The sequence below is a fragment of the Camellia sinensis genome, chromosome 8 (genome assembly GCF_055761805.1).
Source record: "Camellia sinensis isolate YWXY chromosome 8, ASM5576180v1, whole genome shotgun sequence".
NCBI lineage: Eukaryota > Viridiplantae > Streptophyta > Magnoliopsida > Ericales > Theaceae > Camellia > Camellia sinensis.
The window spans coordinates 179,718,464-179,735,043 of NC_138968.1; the positions used below are offsets into that span (position 1 = coordinate 179,718,464).

Sequence of the window (16,580 nt, forward strand, 5' to 3'; positions counted from 1 at the left end):
AATTGACTTGCATTCTGGCTATCATTAACTAAAAGTCAAAATGAAAAGCATAAAAAATACTGCCTTTAGAACCTATTACGGGCACTACAAGTTTCTCATCATGCCATTTGGCGTCACAAATGCTCCAGCGGCCTTCATGGATCTCATGAACCGAGTGTTCAAACCCTATTTTTACGAGTTCGTCATTGTTTTCATTGGCGACGTTCTCATATACTCCAATTCATCGGAAGACCATAAATAGCACTTACGAACGATTCTACAGACACTACGTGATCACAAACTTTATGCCAAGTTGAAAAAATACGAATTCTGGATCATTAGTGTACACTTCCTCGGTCATGTCATTAACAAAGATGGCATCTCGGTTGACCCCCAAAAAGTTGCAGTAGTCGTGGACTGGCCAGACCTACTAATGTGTCAGAAATTTGAAGTTTCTTGGGTCTAGCTAGCTATTATCGACGTTTCGTGCAAAATTTCTCAAAGATAACATCACACTTGACCCAACTAACTCAGAAGAGCACACCCTTTAAATGGACTGACAAATAGAAGTGTTGCTTCCAAGAGTTAAAAAGTAGACTGGTGTTAGCTCCTATATTAGCACTCCCCGTGGGAACAGCTGGATTCGTCATTTATAGTGATGCTTCATATAATGGTTTGGGTTGCATTCTTATGCAAAACGGAAAAGTCATTGCTATGCCTCATGACAATTAAAGACTCACAAGAGAAACTACCCAACCCATGATCTAGAATTGGCCGTGGTAATTTTCGCCCTCAAGATCTGGCGTCATTATCTCTACGACACAACATGCGAGATTTACACTGATCACAAGAGTCTTAAATATTTGTTTACGCAGAAGGAGCTGAATATGAGGCAACGACTGTGGCTAGAATTTATGAAAGATTATGATTTAGAGATCTATCACCATCCAGGTAAAGATAATGTGGTAGCAGACGCACTAAGCCGAAAGACGACCAGAAGTTTGACATGTACTCTCGTTTTCCCGCAAAATCAATGGACTGCTCGCCAACATAATCGTGGAACCTTCCTTGATTGAAGAAATTAGAGCACACCAATGTGAAGATAAACTTTTAAAGAAAAAGTACGAAAAGCAAAGTAGTACGCCTAATCCTGATTTCACTATAAGCAATGGAATACTAAAATTTCAAAGTCAAATTTGCGTACCCGACATTCTGGAACACAATAAGAAGATATTGGTAAAAGCTCATAGCTCGAGATTTGCAATCCACCTTGGCAACACAAAGATATACCATGATATGAAGGAACACTACTGGTGGATAGGAATGAAAAGAGACGTAGCAAGCCACGTCTCCAAATGCCTACATTGTCAGCGTGTTAAAACAGAACATCAGAAACCTGCAGGAATGCTATAACCACTCCCTATTCCTGAATGAAAATGAGAGTACATTACTATGGATTTCATGGTTGGGCTGCCACAGTCATTTTCAAAAAATGATGCAATATGGGTTATAGTCGACCGATTGACGAAGTCGGCGTATTTTCTACCAATTAAAATAACGCACTCCCTTAATAAGTTTGCCACTTTATACATCAAGGAAATTATTCGTTTGCATGGCATCCCAGTATCAATTTTGTTTAACCGAGACCCCCGTTTTGTGTCTCACTTCTAGAACAAATTACAGGAGGCTTTGGAGACTACACTGAAGTTTAGCACTGCTTATCATTCGCAAACTGATGGACAGTCCGAAAGAACAATCCAAACTTTGGAAGACATGCTACATGTGTACATGTTGGACCTCAAGGGTAATTGGGATGAACACCTACCTTTTTGTGGAATTCGCCTATAACAACAGCTACCAAGCAAGCATTGGACTGGCACCGTACGAAACACTGTATGGAATGAGGTGTCGATCACCTCTGTGTTGGACGGAAGTCGGAGACAAGAAACTGTTGGGCCCTAAGATCGTGCAAATAACAAGTGATAAAATTCAACTCATCCAGCAGTGAATTTGCACTGTCTAGAGCCGCCAGAAAAACTATATAGATACACAGAGACGGGACTTGAAATTCCAAGTATGGGATCATGTGTTTCTCAAGATCTCACCAACAAGAAGAGTTATTCGATTTGGAAAGCGAGGAAAGTTAAACCCACGATACATCGAGCCATTTGAGATATTATAAAGGATTGGTCCTGTAGCATATTGCCTTACACTACCACCTAAATTGTCCAATGTTCAAAATGTGTTTCACGTTTCGATGTTTCGGCGATATCTTCGAGATCCAGAGCATGTCGTGGAGTATGAGGATCTAAAGGTTCAAGAAGATCTCTTGTATGAAGAACAACCAGTGCAGATTCTCGACCGTCGTAATCAGGTTCTTTGAAACAAGACCATACCTCTTGTAAGAGTCTTATGGAGAAATCATCGTATCGAAGAAGCAACGTGGGAAACTGAAAGTCAAATGCAGACCAAGTACTTACACCTCTTCGAAAACCAAGGTATGTCAAGTTTGAGGACAAACTTTTATTTAGGAGGGGAGAAATGTGACGCCATGAATGTTTAATTAAATACCACTTAAATATTTATAATTATGGTTGTATGTGATATATATTATTAAAACAATAAATAAATAACTAAATAAATAAATAGGATAGAATCCAAACAAATCTCTGAGTTAATTAGGAGGGAATGTGGCATTTGTGAGTAAAGACATCTGTACAAAATATATATAATTTTGGAGTTAGTCATCATGATGAAGATACTCACCAGATGGTGAGTCATCAGGAGCATGGGCCTTGTGTATATAAGGCAAGCCGAGACAGCAAAGTTGAAGGTACCAAAAATAAGGAAAATTATGAGAGGTACTGCATAAAAGAGAGTCTCGAAAAGATAGGAAAAATAGGAAGGAAATAGTAAGACTCGATCTTAAGGTGAGTTATATTATACCTTGAGTCACCATAATATATTTTACGTATGTTTTGAACTACCATGATTTATTTTATACAAGTTATATTTTATAACTTATATTTATATTTCAATTACGTTAATTATTTTTTGAATTTTATTTACTTAAATTGAAACTCATGAATATGTTTGTTTAAATTTTAGAAATTATTTGATAATGATTTTGTAAACAATTATTTTCTGTAAGTACCACCACGAGAGTCCCATGCCTTGAGAGACTTAAATAACTATTGGCCTCTATTTGACCACTTTGTGATGCTCTGTTTGTCATGGATCCATTGACCTCTGTTTTGATTGTCACTATAGGGACCTCTATTCTATTCTATTTTGTACCGTGGATATAGTTATTTATTTACGTAATTTATGTATTTCAGTTTCTGCCTTGTAAATAATTTGTTTATTCAAATCACGTTATGTAAATGTTTTAGCTTAGCTAACCATCCATGGTTATTTTTGTGTTCCCCTATACTCTTGGCGTAATATTCTCACTCTGCAGTGTGCTTATAGCTATTACCCTTTCAGGTGATGAGATGTAAGGAAGACCCGTAACCTCGTGTAGTGGAACCCGCACAAGAATTTGTTGTTGATCTGTTATTTGTTTTTCCTTTTCTTTTTCTTTCTTTTGTTTTTGTTTTTTTTTTTTTTTACTGAGGGCCGGTCACTGAATACAAAATAAATTAAAAAAATGGCCCTATAGATGTATTTTCTTTTATCAAAATAGTCGAATGGAGTTAATTTTCTGTTTAATTTTTTTTCTTACTTCCATCTTGCCTCCGCCTACACTATTTAATTTGTTACGATTAAAATTATTTAATAAGTTGTGATTCCAGCCCTAATCCCCTAGGGTTGGGTCGTGACATCGATCATATGGCCTGTATATTAATATACATAAATTTTTTCATATTTATTTATTTTTAATCAAATTAATAATTCGGCTATCTCTTTCACCTATTTAAAAATAGTAGTCAAATTTCACAATTCATTATAATACGTAATTTATGCATGGAACATATATATATATATATATATATAAGAATTAGGATTAATTAGTGATAAATCCAATCTAAGAATGGTATAAGGCATTAGATCTAAGGGATATTTTTTGTTGATGGAAGGCCCATACTTTGTCAAATAATTTGGTGAAAAGTCTTGTAAAACATTCTAATTGTATCCCTTGACTCTTTTTTTTTTTTTTTTGACTTTTTGTTGACTATCTGTTTAAATTTTTTGTCTATCTCTTCAAATTTACATCTATATGTTCAAATTTTTTGTCTATCGTTTCAATTTTCCCTCGTAAATTATATTTATCTGTTCAATTTTCCCTAAATTCTATTTATCATTTCATTTTTTTTCTTGAATTATATTTGTTATTTTTTTATTTATTCAAATCTTTGTTATTGAAATACACTAAGCCACTATCTGTTTAGATTTTGAACAGATTTTTTTTTTATTTGTTACAATCGTCGTCATCATTATCAACAACAACAACAATAACAATCTGCTTCATCATTAACAACAATTGCAACTACTAATACTATTAGAACTACTACTACTACCATAAATAAATAAATAAATCAGATCTATAAAAACAACAACAACAAAAATTCAATAGATCTGAAAAAATAAGATCTGAGAATACCTCTCAAAGCCAGACACAGATATACACAACTATCAATATACATACAACAACCACCAAAAAAAAAAAGTGAGAGAAAAAGAAAACAGAGGTTGGTCTCCATAAATTTTCAGCATGAAATTTCACAGTAGAATGAAAGTTTCTTTTCATCATTACCAGAGGCACAAGCAATTAAAAAATCAAAGAGCATAAAAAAGTCATGTAATTAGATTTTCAACATTAAACAACATTCACAAAATTCTTAGCTGAAATCCAGGAAGTCAATTAAAATCCATCAAGAACTTCAATAAATTTGATTGCTAATAAAAAAATATAATGAATTAAACCAAAAGTAAGCTTTAAATCTGATTTGGTTTGCAACCGATTGGCTTCCATGGTTGATGGATCTCAGGTTGCGATGACCAAGAAATAGGTGAATCGGTGCTCAGAATCTCATCATCACAGATCTCAACTTCGTCACCACCATCTCGTTGCCATCAATCTGATCCACAATTTCTTCAATCTCCAAGCTTCGATGATCTGGAAAACATCATAGATTTAATAACCTCACCACCATACCAACCCACAACCCACCTCTCTCTAGAATGAGTTGTAGAAGGATGGTGAGTTGATGCCAGAGGATGGTGGTGCGATGGGGGAGGAGGAGACTAATCATTGTTGATCATTGATGAAGAGAGAAAAGAGGAGGATGACGCTTTCGTCGCTAAGTCAACGGCGATGGCGACACGGCCGTATGCAGCAACGGTAGGGGTGCTAGTAGCGGAGCATTTTCCTAAATAAGCCAAAATACTAAATCAATTCCCAAACTAAGCCTAGTTTTGAAAGAATTCCCAAAATAGGCTAAATCGTGGTTCACAACCACGATTTCAACATATATGTGCCTGTCTCGCGTGAAATTTGGGAAATCTTAAAATCGTGGTTACAAAACGCGCTTTTGATTAAGAAATCGCGGTTACAAAAGGCGCTTTTAATTAAATTTTTTTTCTTCTAAACTCGCTGTTCTAAACCACGCTTTTATCCAAAAAAAAATTTCTTCTGAACTCGTTGTTCTAAACCACTGTTGACACAAATTTTAAAACATGATGTGTTTCAACACATTTCAAAATTTTATGTTACAAATGTCCACTGTTTAGTTTTTTGACTAAACAGTGTTGATTATTTGAATAGCAGGTTCTTATTTCCGATCTGTATTTCAGATCGTTAATTACACATTTTATACAAATGAAGCCTCCGATTAATGAAAAAAACAAAATAAACAACAAAAGACAATTTAAAAAAAAAAAAAAGAAATATTTTATTGAGATTGTTATGGGTTTTGAACCCTCGAATACAAAATACAGTTTGGGTTTGGAACCCTTTACCTATTCATCGCCGTTAGCATAGGCTCTTGAGTTCTCTAGGCTTATCTTCTTCTTTCTTGTAACGATTTGTTTAGCTCTCAATTTCTTTCTCTCTCTCTGATCTTTTCACTTCTGATTCTCCTTCCCCATCTTGTGTGATGGTCCTCATATTTATGGAGGACCATCAGGTGATAGGAATGTTTCATCTTCAATTTGAATTTTAAATTGAATGATAGCGCCATTTAAATTTTGAATAATAGCGCTATCTGATTAATCGTATATCTGATTAACCGGATTGATCTTTGGGGTTTCATCCTGTGTGGTGTCCTTGCTGTAGGCTCTACAGGTGTCATCTTTTGTAGGCTCCACGTGTCATTTGAGCATCTTGAATAACGTCGTTAAGATACGACGTTGTTTTATTTATACACTTCAACGAAGCAAGTTAATCATTTTGGGAAGTGATTGCCTACAACAATCTTATCGTAGGCTCTATGTGTGTCATTGACTGTACTTGAAATTTAAACTTAAATTTGGTTTGAAATTTATGTGCCAACAAATGCCCCTCGTGACTTGCACAAGTGAATTTTCTTAACTGTGCGAGTCATGACAATTTGGCACTTTTATCTGGATGATCTGTAGGTCTTGGGTGGGATTATTTCTTTACTTTGGTCCCTAGCCTTTTTTTTTTTTTTTTTTTTGGGTTGACGGCTTTTTCATGAGCCCTTTTACTTTTGTTGCATGGGCCCTTTTTGTGGATTTGATTTTTTTTTTATTTTTTTATTTTTTTATTTTTTATTTTTTAAGGGTCATGAGTAAGGTCCAAGATTTAATTGGACGTTTCCTTTTGTGGACCTCCAACTTGCCACCATTTCTCTTTTTTTTTTTTTTTTTTTTAGGCCATAATGAACCTTTCCTTTTCTAAGCCACCATTTTTAATTGGGCCTTTTCTTTTGTGAGCCTCCAACTTGCCACTTTTTTCTATACAACAGATTTTTTTTCCCTAGGCCATCATGGACCTTTCCTTTTCTAGGCCACCATTTTTTTTAATTGGGCCTTTTCTTTTGTGGGCCTTCAACTTACCACTTTTATTTTATTTTATTTTATTTTTATTTTTATTATTATCATTTTTTTTAGGAGATTTATATATATATATATATATATTTAGGAGTTTGTCTATATGGAATAAGATGGGTTGGCATTGGTAAGATTTCTAATCCTACACAAACTCTTCTATGGAGTATTTCAAATCCTACATAAACTCTTGCTTCTTTGAAGTATTTTAGGAGACCACTACCTCTTTTCTTAAGCAAGATTTTTTACTTTATATAACACCTATTCATATATTTTTTCCTGCATTCCTTTTTTTTCCCTGCAGATTTTGTAGTGATATTAGGTCTTCATCCTTCTAGCACCTTTCCAGCAGAATTTATTCTTGGTGAACACAAAAGATTCCCTTCTAATCCCTTCATACTTCCAGCAGAAATTGTTCTTCTTATTCTTTTAAGAAAACATAAGGTCATAGCAAGTATGCTTTCCTTCTTTTTTCCTTTTTTTCTTTTTTTTTTATGCAACTAGAATTTTTTTTTTGGCAACATGTATATCACCATGTGACAGCCCTTCTCAAAAATTTTTACTAGACCCTAAGTCCAAGTAGTCCCAACAAAGACCCTTCTTGAAAGGATGAGTCATAACCTACTGCCTTCTTTCATAAACAAAAGTTGTAGGCCCTTTTTTTTTTTTTTTTAACCTAAACAAAAAACCTGCTGCCTTTCAAACAGATTTTTCCTAGCCCAAAGTCCTTCCTGAACAAAGACCCCCTTTTTTTTTTTTTTTTGGGTCACAGTTTAATCTGCTTGCTGCCTTATATATATATATATATATATATATATATATTTTGTTGTTAGATCATGAACTTAACTAGCCCAGATAAAGTCCTTGCCCTATACAAACAAAAGAGCCCCCCCCCCTTTTTTTTTAAGCAGCAAGAATTTTTGTTTTGTTTTGTTTTTTTTTATTTTTTTATTTATTCTTATGATAGAACCAACCAACACAGGTTGCTTTGCCTATCATTCGGGGAACAAACTAGCACAAGATTTACAGAGTTTGATTACTCTGTTTTGTTGCTGCTATGTTTTTTTAAAAAAAACATGAGCCCAAACAAAGACTTTTCCTGTTTTTTTATGATAACAGGAAAAATTATTTTTTACAGCAGCAACCTATTCGTTGCAGAATTTTTATTTTTTTATTTTTTTTCAAACTGTTTAGCAGGTTTTTCTTTTTAGACCATGAATCTAAATAGGCCAAACAAAGTTTCAAAATTTTTTTTTTTTTAAGCTTGCTACCTTGTATTTTATTTTGTATTAGTAGCAGCCCTTTATACAATTGGCCAAATTTTTTTGTTAAAAGTCAAATCAGCCTTGCCCCCTCGTGATTGGTACAAGTGAATTTTAATTGTACGAATCATGATGACTAATTTCACTTTTTTTTTTTTTTGTTAACAATTATTTCATATCTTTTTATCTCTTTTGCAGGCAACACGCAAGGCGTCATAGTTTGTTTGCAGGTATCATTGCCCCTTCTAGCCTAATGGCAATGAGTGGTTTGAATCATTGGCAGTGATTGTGTCCTTTCACCCCAATGGCTTGAATCCTTGGCAGTGATTATGTCCTTCACCCCAATGGGTTGAATCTTTGGCAGTGAATGTGTCCGTCACCCCAATGGCTTGAATCCTTGGCAGTGATTGTGTCCGTCACCCCAACGGCTTGAATCCTTGGCAGTGATTGTGTCTTTCACCCCAACGGCTTGAATCCTTGGCAGTGATTGTGTCCGTCACCCCAACGGCTTGAATCCTTGGCAGTGAATGTGTCCGTCACCCCAACGGCTTGAATCCTTGGCAATGATTATGTCTTTCACCCCAACGACTTGAAACCTTGGCAGTGATTGTGTCCGTCACCCCAACGGCTTGAATCCTTGGCAGTGATTGTGTCCGTCACCCCAACGGCTTGAATCCTTGGCAGTGATTGTGTCCGTCACCCCAACAGCTTGAATCTTTAGCAGTGAATGTGTCCGTCACCCCAATGGCTTGAAACCTTGGCAGTGATTGCGTCCTTCACCCCCAATGGCTTGAATCCTTGGCAGTGATTGTGTCCGTCACCCCAACGGCTTGAATCCTTGGCAGTGATTGTGTCCGTCACCCCAATGGCTTGAATCCTTGGCAGTGATTGTGTCCTTCACCCCAACGGCTTGAATCCTTGGCAGTGATTGTGTCCTTCACCCCAACGGCTTGAATCCTTGACAGTGATTGTGTCCTTCACCCCAACGGCTTGAATCTTTGGCGGTGAATGTGTTTGTCACCCCAACGGCTTGAATCCTTGGCAGTGATTGTGTCCATCACCCCAACGGCTTGAATCCTTGGCAGTGAATGTGTCCGTCACCCCAACGGCTTGAAACCTTGGCAGTGAACGTGTCCGTCACCCAACGGCTTGAATCCTTGGCAGTGAACGTGTCCGTCACCCCAACGGCTTGTGTCCTTGGCAAGGGGTTTTCATCAATTTCTTTATATTATGACATTTTGCCTCAACTAACCTCTTTGAGGCCCAATACCATGAGAAGAAGCTTCATTTCGACAAGGTTTCTAGCAAACATGAACAGTTGTTTGCTTCAATTATCAAGTCGGATGAGCACAATGCAGGTCTTAATCAAAGGTTTATTCAAACCAAAGAGTTACTCAAACAACTTGAAGAGGAATTGTCATCCACCCAAGCGGAACATGCATCCTTTATGTGTGATTTTGCACAAGCTTCCGAGAGTGTTTCTAAATCAGAAGAAGACGTGCAAACTGCTCTGAATGTTTTGAGCCAACACAAGAAGAAGAATGGACAACACAGTGAACGTGCCTTTGAAAGGGCTAAGGCTTCTCTTAATGAATGAATGCACTTTTTATTTTGTTATTCATCCGAACATAATGTATTTATGAAACTTCGCTCAGTGATGGATTTATTTGTTTTTCGAAATTTCTAAATACAATACATTGATTTGTCTTATTTTAGCCGCACACAATAGATTTATTTGTTATATGAAATTTCTCAATACAATACATTTATTTGTCTTATTTTGGCCGTACACAGTTTATACTCTTGCGGGCCAAGAGTATCCAATGTTTTATCACCTTAGATTTCAGTGAGGTATTTTAGCAGTTTAACCACATACAATACCGTTGGTGGTTTTTGACTTTTGTTTGGCAGTACACAGTTTATACTCTTGCGGGCCAGGAGTATCCAATGTTTTACCACCTTAGATTTCGATGGGATATTTTAGCAGTTTAACCACATACAATACCGTTGGTGGTTTTTTTTTTTCTTTTTTCTTTTTTCTTTGCCCTAACTTTTACCTAGGCCGCCCTTTCGGGTTTTCAACCTAGCAGGCTTTCTTAAGGGTAATATCTCTTAAAGAACCTTGCATTGGTTGGGGGAATGATTCTGTCACCATCCATCGTTATCAATAAATAGGCCCCATTAGAATAAACCTTCTCAATCACATAAGGTCCCTCCTATTTGGGCTCAAGCTTTCCTTTGGTTCTTCGTGAGACTACTATGGGTGTTCTAACCATTAGTACCAAGCCTCCCTTTTTAAAGGAACGAAGCCTCACTCTTTTATTGAATGCATTTGTCATCCTTTGTTGGTAGATTTCCAAGTTCTGTTGAGCGTACAACCTTCTTTCATCCAGGGTCTCCAGCTCAGCCAACCTCACTCTTGCACTTTCATCTTCTGTTAAGGACTCTTGTATTGCCACTCGTAATGATGGTATTTGAACCTCAAGTGGTAACACTGCTTCTCCTCCAAAAACCAACGAATAAGGGGTTGCTTGAGTAGGAGTTCTGTGCGAAGTCCGATAAGCCCACAAAGCTTCTTGTAACTTTTCATGCCAAGCTTTTTTGTTCTTATCCACCATCTTCTTAAGAATTTTGCACAATGTCTTGTTGAAAGCTTCTGCCAAACCATTGGCAGGTGCATGATATCTTGATGAATGGTTGTTTTTAATTTTGTACTTGGCAAATAACTTGTTCAAAGCATCACTCCTGAATGGCTGTCCATTATCCATGATGATACTTTCTGGAATCCCGAACCTGTAAATGATATGGGTTCGGATGAACTCAGAGAAAACTGTGCTTTTTATATCCTTTAAAGCCACGGCCTCTGCCCATTTTGAGAAATAGTCAGTTGCAGCTAGGATGTATCGATATCCTGTTGAAGATGGAGGTACAAAAGGACCAATAATGTCCATACCCCATGATGCAAATGGCCAAGAAAAACTTGTTAAATGTTAAGGCTTTGGGGGTTGGTGGAGAAAGTTCCCATGGAATTGGTAAACTTGGCATCTTCGAGCATAATCTATGCAATTTGCAATCATAGTCGGCCAATAGTATCCCAACCGTTTTAGCTGCATATGTAATTTAGGACCACTTTGGTGTGCCCCACATACACCTGCATGTATTTCTGCCATTACCTCTTGAATACGGTCATTGGCTATACACCGCATGAACATTCCATCCAAAGACCTTTTGTATAACGTTCCATCTTTCCATAGGACGAATTTGGTAGCCCTGCGTCTCACTTCAATTCTTTTTACTTTATCTTCAGGTAGCCTACCATGTTGGAGGTAAGCTATGAATGGTTTCAGCCAATCCTCCTCGTTTTCTCCTTTCGTGGTGACAACCAAGATTGGAACCAAGTCAGAAACCTCTTTTAAAGGTTGTAACACCCTTCTTTCACCTACCGTGATAGTAATTGTTTTGCTATCTGGTAGGGTGAGTGATGCAGCCAAACTTGCAAGTGAATCAGCTCGAGCATTTGTTCTTCTCTTCACATGGAAAATATGTGTTTTTCTGAATTGCGAAAGCAATTGATCAGCCCTTTCATGATACGGGATGAGACTTGTTTTCTTAACAACGTATTCTCCACGGAGTTGCTTTACCACCAGTTCCGAATCTCCATAAATTGAGAGTTCTTCAATAGGAATTTGTAATGCCAATTCTAATCCAGCAATTACAGCTTCATATTCTGCCTCATTATTGGAGCATTCTTCACTTAAGGCGAAAGAATGGGTGATTATAGCGTTGTCTGAAGTCACAAACACAATTCCAATTCCAGCTTTATTGTTTTTAGGATTTTCTTGCTTTTTGCCATCTGGACTCCTTGAAGCTCCATCAAAATACATCTTCCATCCTTTCTGAATTTCTACTTGCATAACCTCTTCATCTGGTAAATCAGTTACTAGAGGTGAGTCATCAGGTATAGGATGTACTGCCAAAAAATCTGCTAGAGCCTGCCCCTTTACAGCTCTTTGGGGAACATATTCTATTGCGAATTGTTGGAGAATTACAGCCCACTTTGCAATTTTCCCTGAAAGTATGGGCCGTGAAAGTATATATTTCAAGGGGTCTGCTATTGATATCAACTTGACTTCGTGTTCCAAGACATAGTGCTTTAGTTTTTGTAAGGCGAACACCAAGGCAAGACATGTCTTTTCGATAGGGGAGTAATTGACCTCTGCCCCAACCAAAGTACGACTCAAGTAATACAAGGCATTTTCTTTCTCATGCTCATTATGTTGTGCCAACAATGCCCCTAACGAACCATCCAAGGCTGTTGTATACAACAAAAGTGGTTTTCCTTTTATTGGGCTCATAAGTACTGGAGGCTTCAAAAGATACTCCTTAATACTATTAAAAGCATTTTGGCATTGCTGATTCCATTCAAATGGAACACCCTTTTTCATCAATCTTGAGAACGGCAAACATCGACCAGCCAAGTTAGAAATAAATCTTCTGATATAGGCCAATCTCCCTTGTAGCCCTTTCAATTCCCTTAAATTTCGTGGAGGAGGCATTTCGGCAATAGCTTTAATCTTGGTAGGGTCAATTTCAATCCCTTTGTTTCGAACCACAAACCCAAGAAATTTTCCTGATGAAACTCCAAATGCAGATTTTAGTGGGTTCATCTTGAGTTTGTACCTCCTCAAACGTTCGAAGATTTTTCTCAAATCTTCCACATGGTTTTCCTTTTCCTTTGTCTTGACGACAAGATCATCAACATAGCATTCGATGGTGTCATGGAGCATATCACCAAAAATTACAGTCATCGCCCTTTGATACGTGGCCCCAGCATTTTTCAGGTCAAAAGGCATTACCTTATAGCAAAAGACTCCTCTCGGAGTCCTGAATGCAGTCATTTCTTCATCTTTAGGTGCCATTCGGATTTGATTGTATCCTGAGTATCCATCCATAAAAGACAAGGTTTTATACCTAGTAGTTGCATCTACAAGAAGTTCAGTGATGGGCAAAGGAAAGTCATCTTTAGGACAAGCCTCATTGAGATCACGGAAATCAATGCAAACCCTGATTTGACCATTTTTTTTTCTTGACTGGCACTATGTTTGCTAGCCAGGTTGAATATTTGACTTCTCTGATGAATCCTGCATTGATAAGCTTATCGACTTCGGCTTCAATTTGGGCTGTAAGCTCTGGTCGAGTTCGCCTCTGAGGCTGTTTAACTGGCCGTTTCTCAGGGTGAATTGCAAGCTTATGGACTGCAATCTCTAGATTAAGACCAGGCATCTCACTGTAGTTCCATGCGAATATGTCATGATACTCCTTTAAAAAGGAAATATATTGCCGAGCTTCTTTTTCCTTTAAATTTGCACTAATGAAGGTTGGTTTGTTTTCTCCTTCATCACCCAGATTTATTTCACGAAGGTCATCCACGGTGGCTTGGCCTTCTGCTTCAAATTCTGTTGGTGCAGGTTGAGCTTCATATTGGTCAACATCTTCCAACACATCTTGAGTGATAGTCATGTTTACTGGAAATTTTTCCTCATTCCCCTGATAGCCTAACCCCTCTGTCCTGGTGGTGATAATACCGCCTTGTTGGATAGCCTGCCTCTATGAAGGTGTTAATGCAAAGTCAAAGGGTGTCATTGTTCCTGGTATTTTTTCAGGATCTAAACCAACTTTTACCAACATCTGTGTGATTTCTGCACTGAAGGTAGGCTTCTCAAAACTCGAGATGTTTTCTTCTGGCATTTGTTCAACTTTCACTTTCTGTTCAACATCTCCAAGCGAGTGGAATATGATGGGTTTCGACCCTTTTCCTTTAGAAGGGACCACAATCTTATTATATTTTTCCACATAGGTGCATTCTGTCCTCCTTAATGGCAATGTGAACTCACCCTTGAGATCCAAAATTGGATTTATTGGGGCTAGAGCCTTTGCCCCCAGTTTCCTTTCGGATTTTGGCACATATCGAAAAGTTCTTTTTGTTGAAACTGGAGTAGACTCTAGAGCGTCTTTGACATTCGAAGTATCTTCAGACTTCTTCACATCTTTTCCCTTTCTTTGTGAAGTCTTTGTATAGAAGCGAGCATCAGCATAGTAGGCCTCTACTTCTCCAAATGGATCATTGTCAGCCACAATTGTCCCCTCTTTTTTGGGTGAAGGCAACGGGTACTTAATACATTGGTGATAAGTTGATGGCACTGCATGATGATTATGCATCCATGGTCTCCCAAGCAAAGCATTGTAAGAGGTGTCTACATCAATAACCAAGAACTCAGTGCTTTCTTCAATATCTCCAAACTTGGTTTGTAATTCAATTTTCCCCATTGGGTGTTGCTCATTCTGATTAAATCCTTGAATGACCAAACGACTTGGGCAAAGTTGTGAAATTCGAACCCCTAATAAATTTAAGGCCCTCCGAGGCAGAAGGTTCACCACAGATCCTCCATCAACGAGAATTCGAGAAATTTTCACATCATGGATAAGCTCAATGATAAACAAAGGCCGATTATGGTCTGTCATTTCAGCACACATGCCTTTATGCATGTAGTTGCCTTCTCTTGATTGCTACCCTCAATTTCTTTGTGGAAATCCTCTGGCTTGGACAGGGCATATATTAAAGACTTTCGAAGCTCTGGAGACATTTTTAGTGCATCATATACACTCAACAATGCTGGAATTTTCTTTAGATGAGCTAGTACATCATATTTCACTTGCTCTTCCTCCAGCAAAACTTGTGGAACTTCCGACGTTTGAGGGTCCTGAGGATTTCGTAATTTCCTCCGGTAGGTCAAATAAGTCTGGTATACTTCAGCAACCGCCTTTCGTTGACCTCAACTTCTTTTATTCCCTCACTTATTTGGACCATGTTAACTGGTCCAGCTGCAGGGTGATCATCATTATCAATCACTTCTCCATCTTCTTGGAGCTACATTCTTCTCCCATTTCTTAGGTACCGGGAGTCACGCCTATAAAAGCATTGAGATTCTTCAGAACCATTCTTCATGGCCTCCCAGCTAGGCACCACGACTCCATCGAGGGAGCAATACCAGTCAAAGGCGATCCCCTCTAAGGAAAGGGGGAATTGTTTTAGGCAAAGTGCTTCATTTTGAGCTGTTTCCCCACACTGTTTCAAAAAATGCCTAATATGTTTTTGAGGATCTCCATACCCTCATATAGGACAAAATTTGGAAGTTCGTATCCTTCAGGAAATGGTGTTTGCTCTACCCATAAAGGGAACAAATCCCTTGGGCGATAAGTGCCCATCTCTCGAAGGTCAAGGGTAGTTTCAATCTTCTCCTCAATTGTGCCTTCTATGAAATCATATGTTTGAGAAGATGTACCTTCGTCATCCAAATGTTCTGACATCTCAATTTCTATTGGCCATGGTTTATAAAATGTCTTATAAAATCGATCAGCCATGGTGTCCCAATCTGGGATTGAATTAGGTGGCAGGCTGAAGTACCAATCTGTTGCCCATCCTTCCAAAGAAAGAACGAACTGCCGTAGAAGTAACGCCTGGCATTTTACTGTGTTTCCACATTGTGTAAGGAAACGAACCAAATGGCGCCTTGGACAACCTGTCCCATTATATAAAGAAAAATGAGGTACTGCATATCCTCGTGGGAACTGAACCCATTCGACCCAATTAGGGAAAGGGTGTCCAGAAATTTGATTTCTTTCAATACTCAAATTTTGATGGGCTTCAAAACCCTCATCTTTCAAAGAGACTGTTACTTTTACCTGATGTTTCGTTTCCCTTCTAGCTTCAATTTTTGCTTTCTCATCATCACCTGGATTGTGAATGATATGTATTTTTCGCTCTTCAAAATTTATGTCCACAGTGATAACATTACAAGGAAAGTCAAAGTGGTCACTTGATATACTTTCTCCATCGTATGTCCTAGCTGGGGATGTGTATGGTGAATCATCAGGGGAAAAGTCAAGTTCTCAATCTTCATTAGGATCCTCAACTTGAGATGACTTTGCTTGTTTACTTGAATGCTTCCATACTTCATCATCCGACTTACACCTGCCATTCACCTCATCATCCTTGAAATGTAGTCGTTTTTTCGCCTTTTTACAAGCTCAGAGTCGAACCTACACCCAGTGTCTCTTTGTTCTGTTCCCCTTACATATTCTGGAGTGCTTTGATAGTACATTGGTGGTACTGGTGAATACTCTGGAGAAAAGGCTTCTGGTGTATACTCTGGAGAAGCTGGTGTATATTTTGGAGAAGCTGGTGTGTATTCTGGAGAAGTTGGTGTATACTCTGGTGAGTCAGGTATACAGATAGGAGATGTAATGCAATCCCCTTCCCTAACTTTT

General features: G+C 37.9%; 1 protein-coding gene across 1 annotated transcript; it reads right to left on the bottom strand.

Moving 5' to 3' along the window:
- Window positions 1-11,242: 11,242 nt before the first annotated feature.
- On the bottom strand, window positions 11,243-13,772 carry LOC114286368 (uncharacterized). Its single transcript, XM_028229534.2, has 2 exons — window positions 13,316-13,772; window positions 11,243-13,188 (listed from the first exon to the last, which is right to left on the bottom strand). Exons 1-2 carry the CDS (start codon window positions 13,770-13,772, stop codon window positions 11,243-11,245), a joined length of 2,403 nt encoding a protein of 800 aa, XP_028085335.2.
- Window positions 13,773-16,580: the final 2,808 nt, after the last annotated feature.

What these genes read in the sequence shown, in the direction of transcription:
- LOC114286368 (XM_028229534.2), bottom strand. Translation starts at nt 13,772, where the DNA reads ATGACTATCACTCAAGATGTGTTGGAAGATGTTGACCAATATGAAGCT. An exon ending in AAAAAAATGGTCAAATCAGG is followed by an intron (nt 13,189 to 13,315) that starts GTTTGCATTGAT and finishes ATGGATACTCAG; the next exon opens with GATACAATCAAATCCGAATG.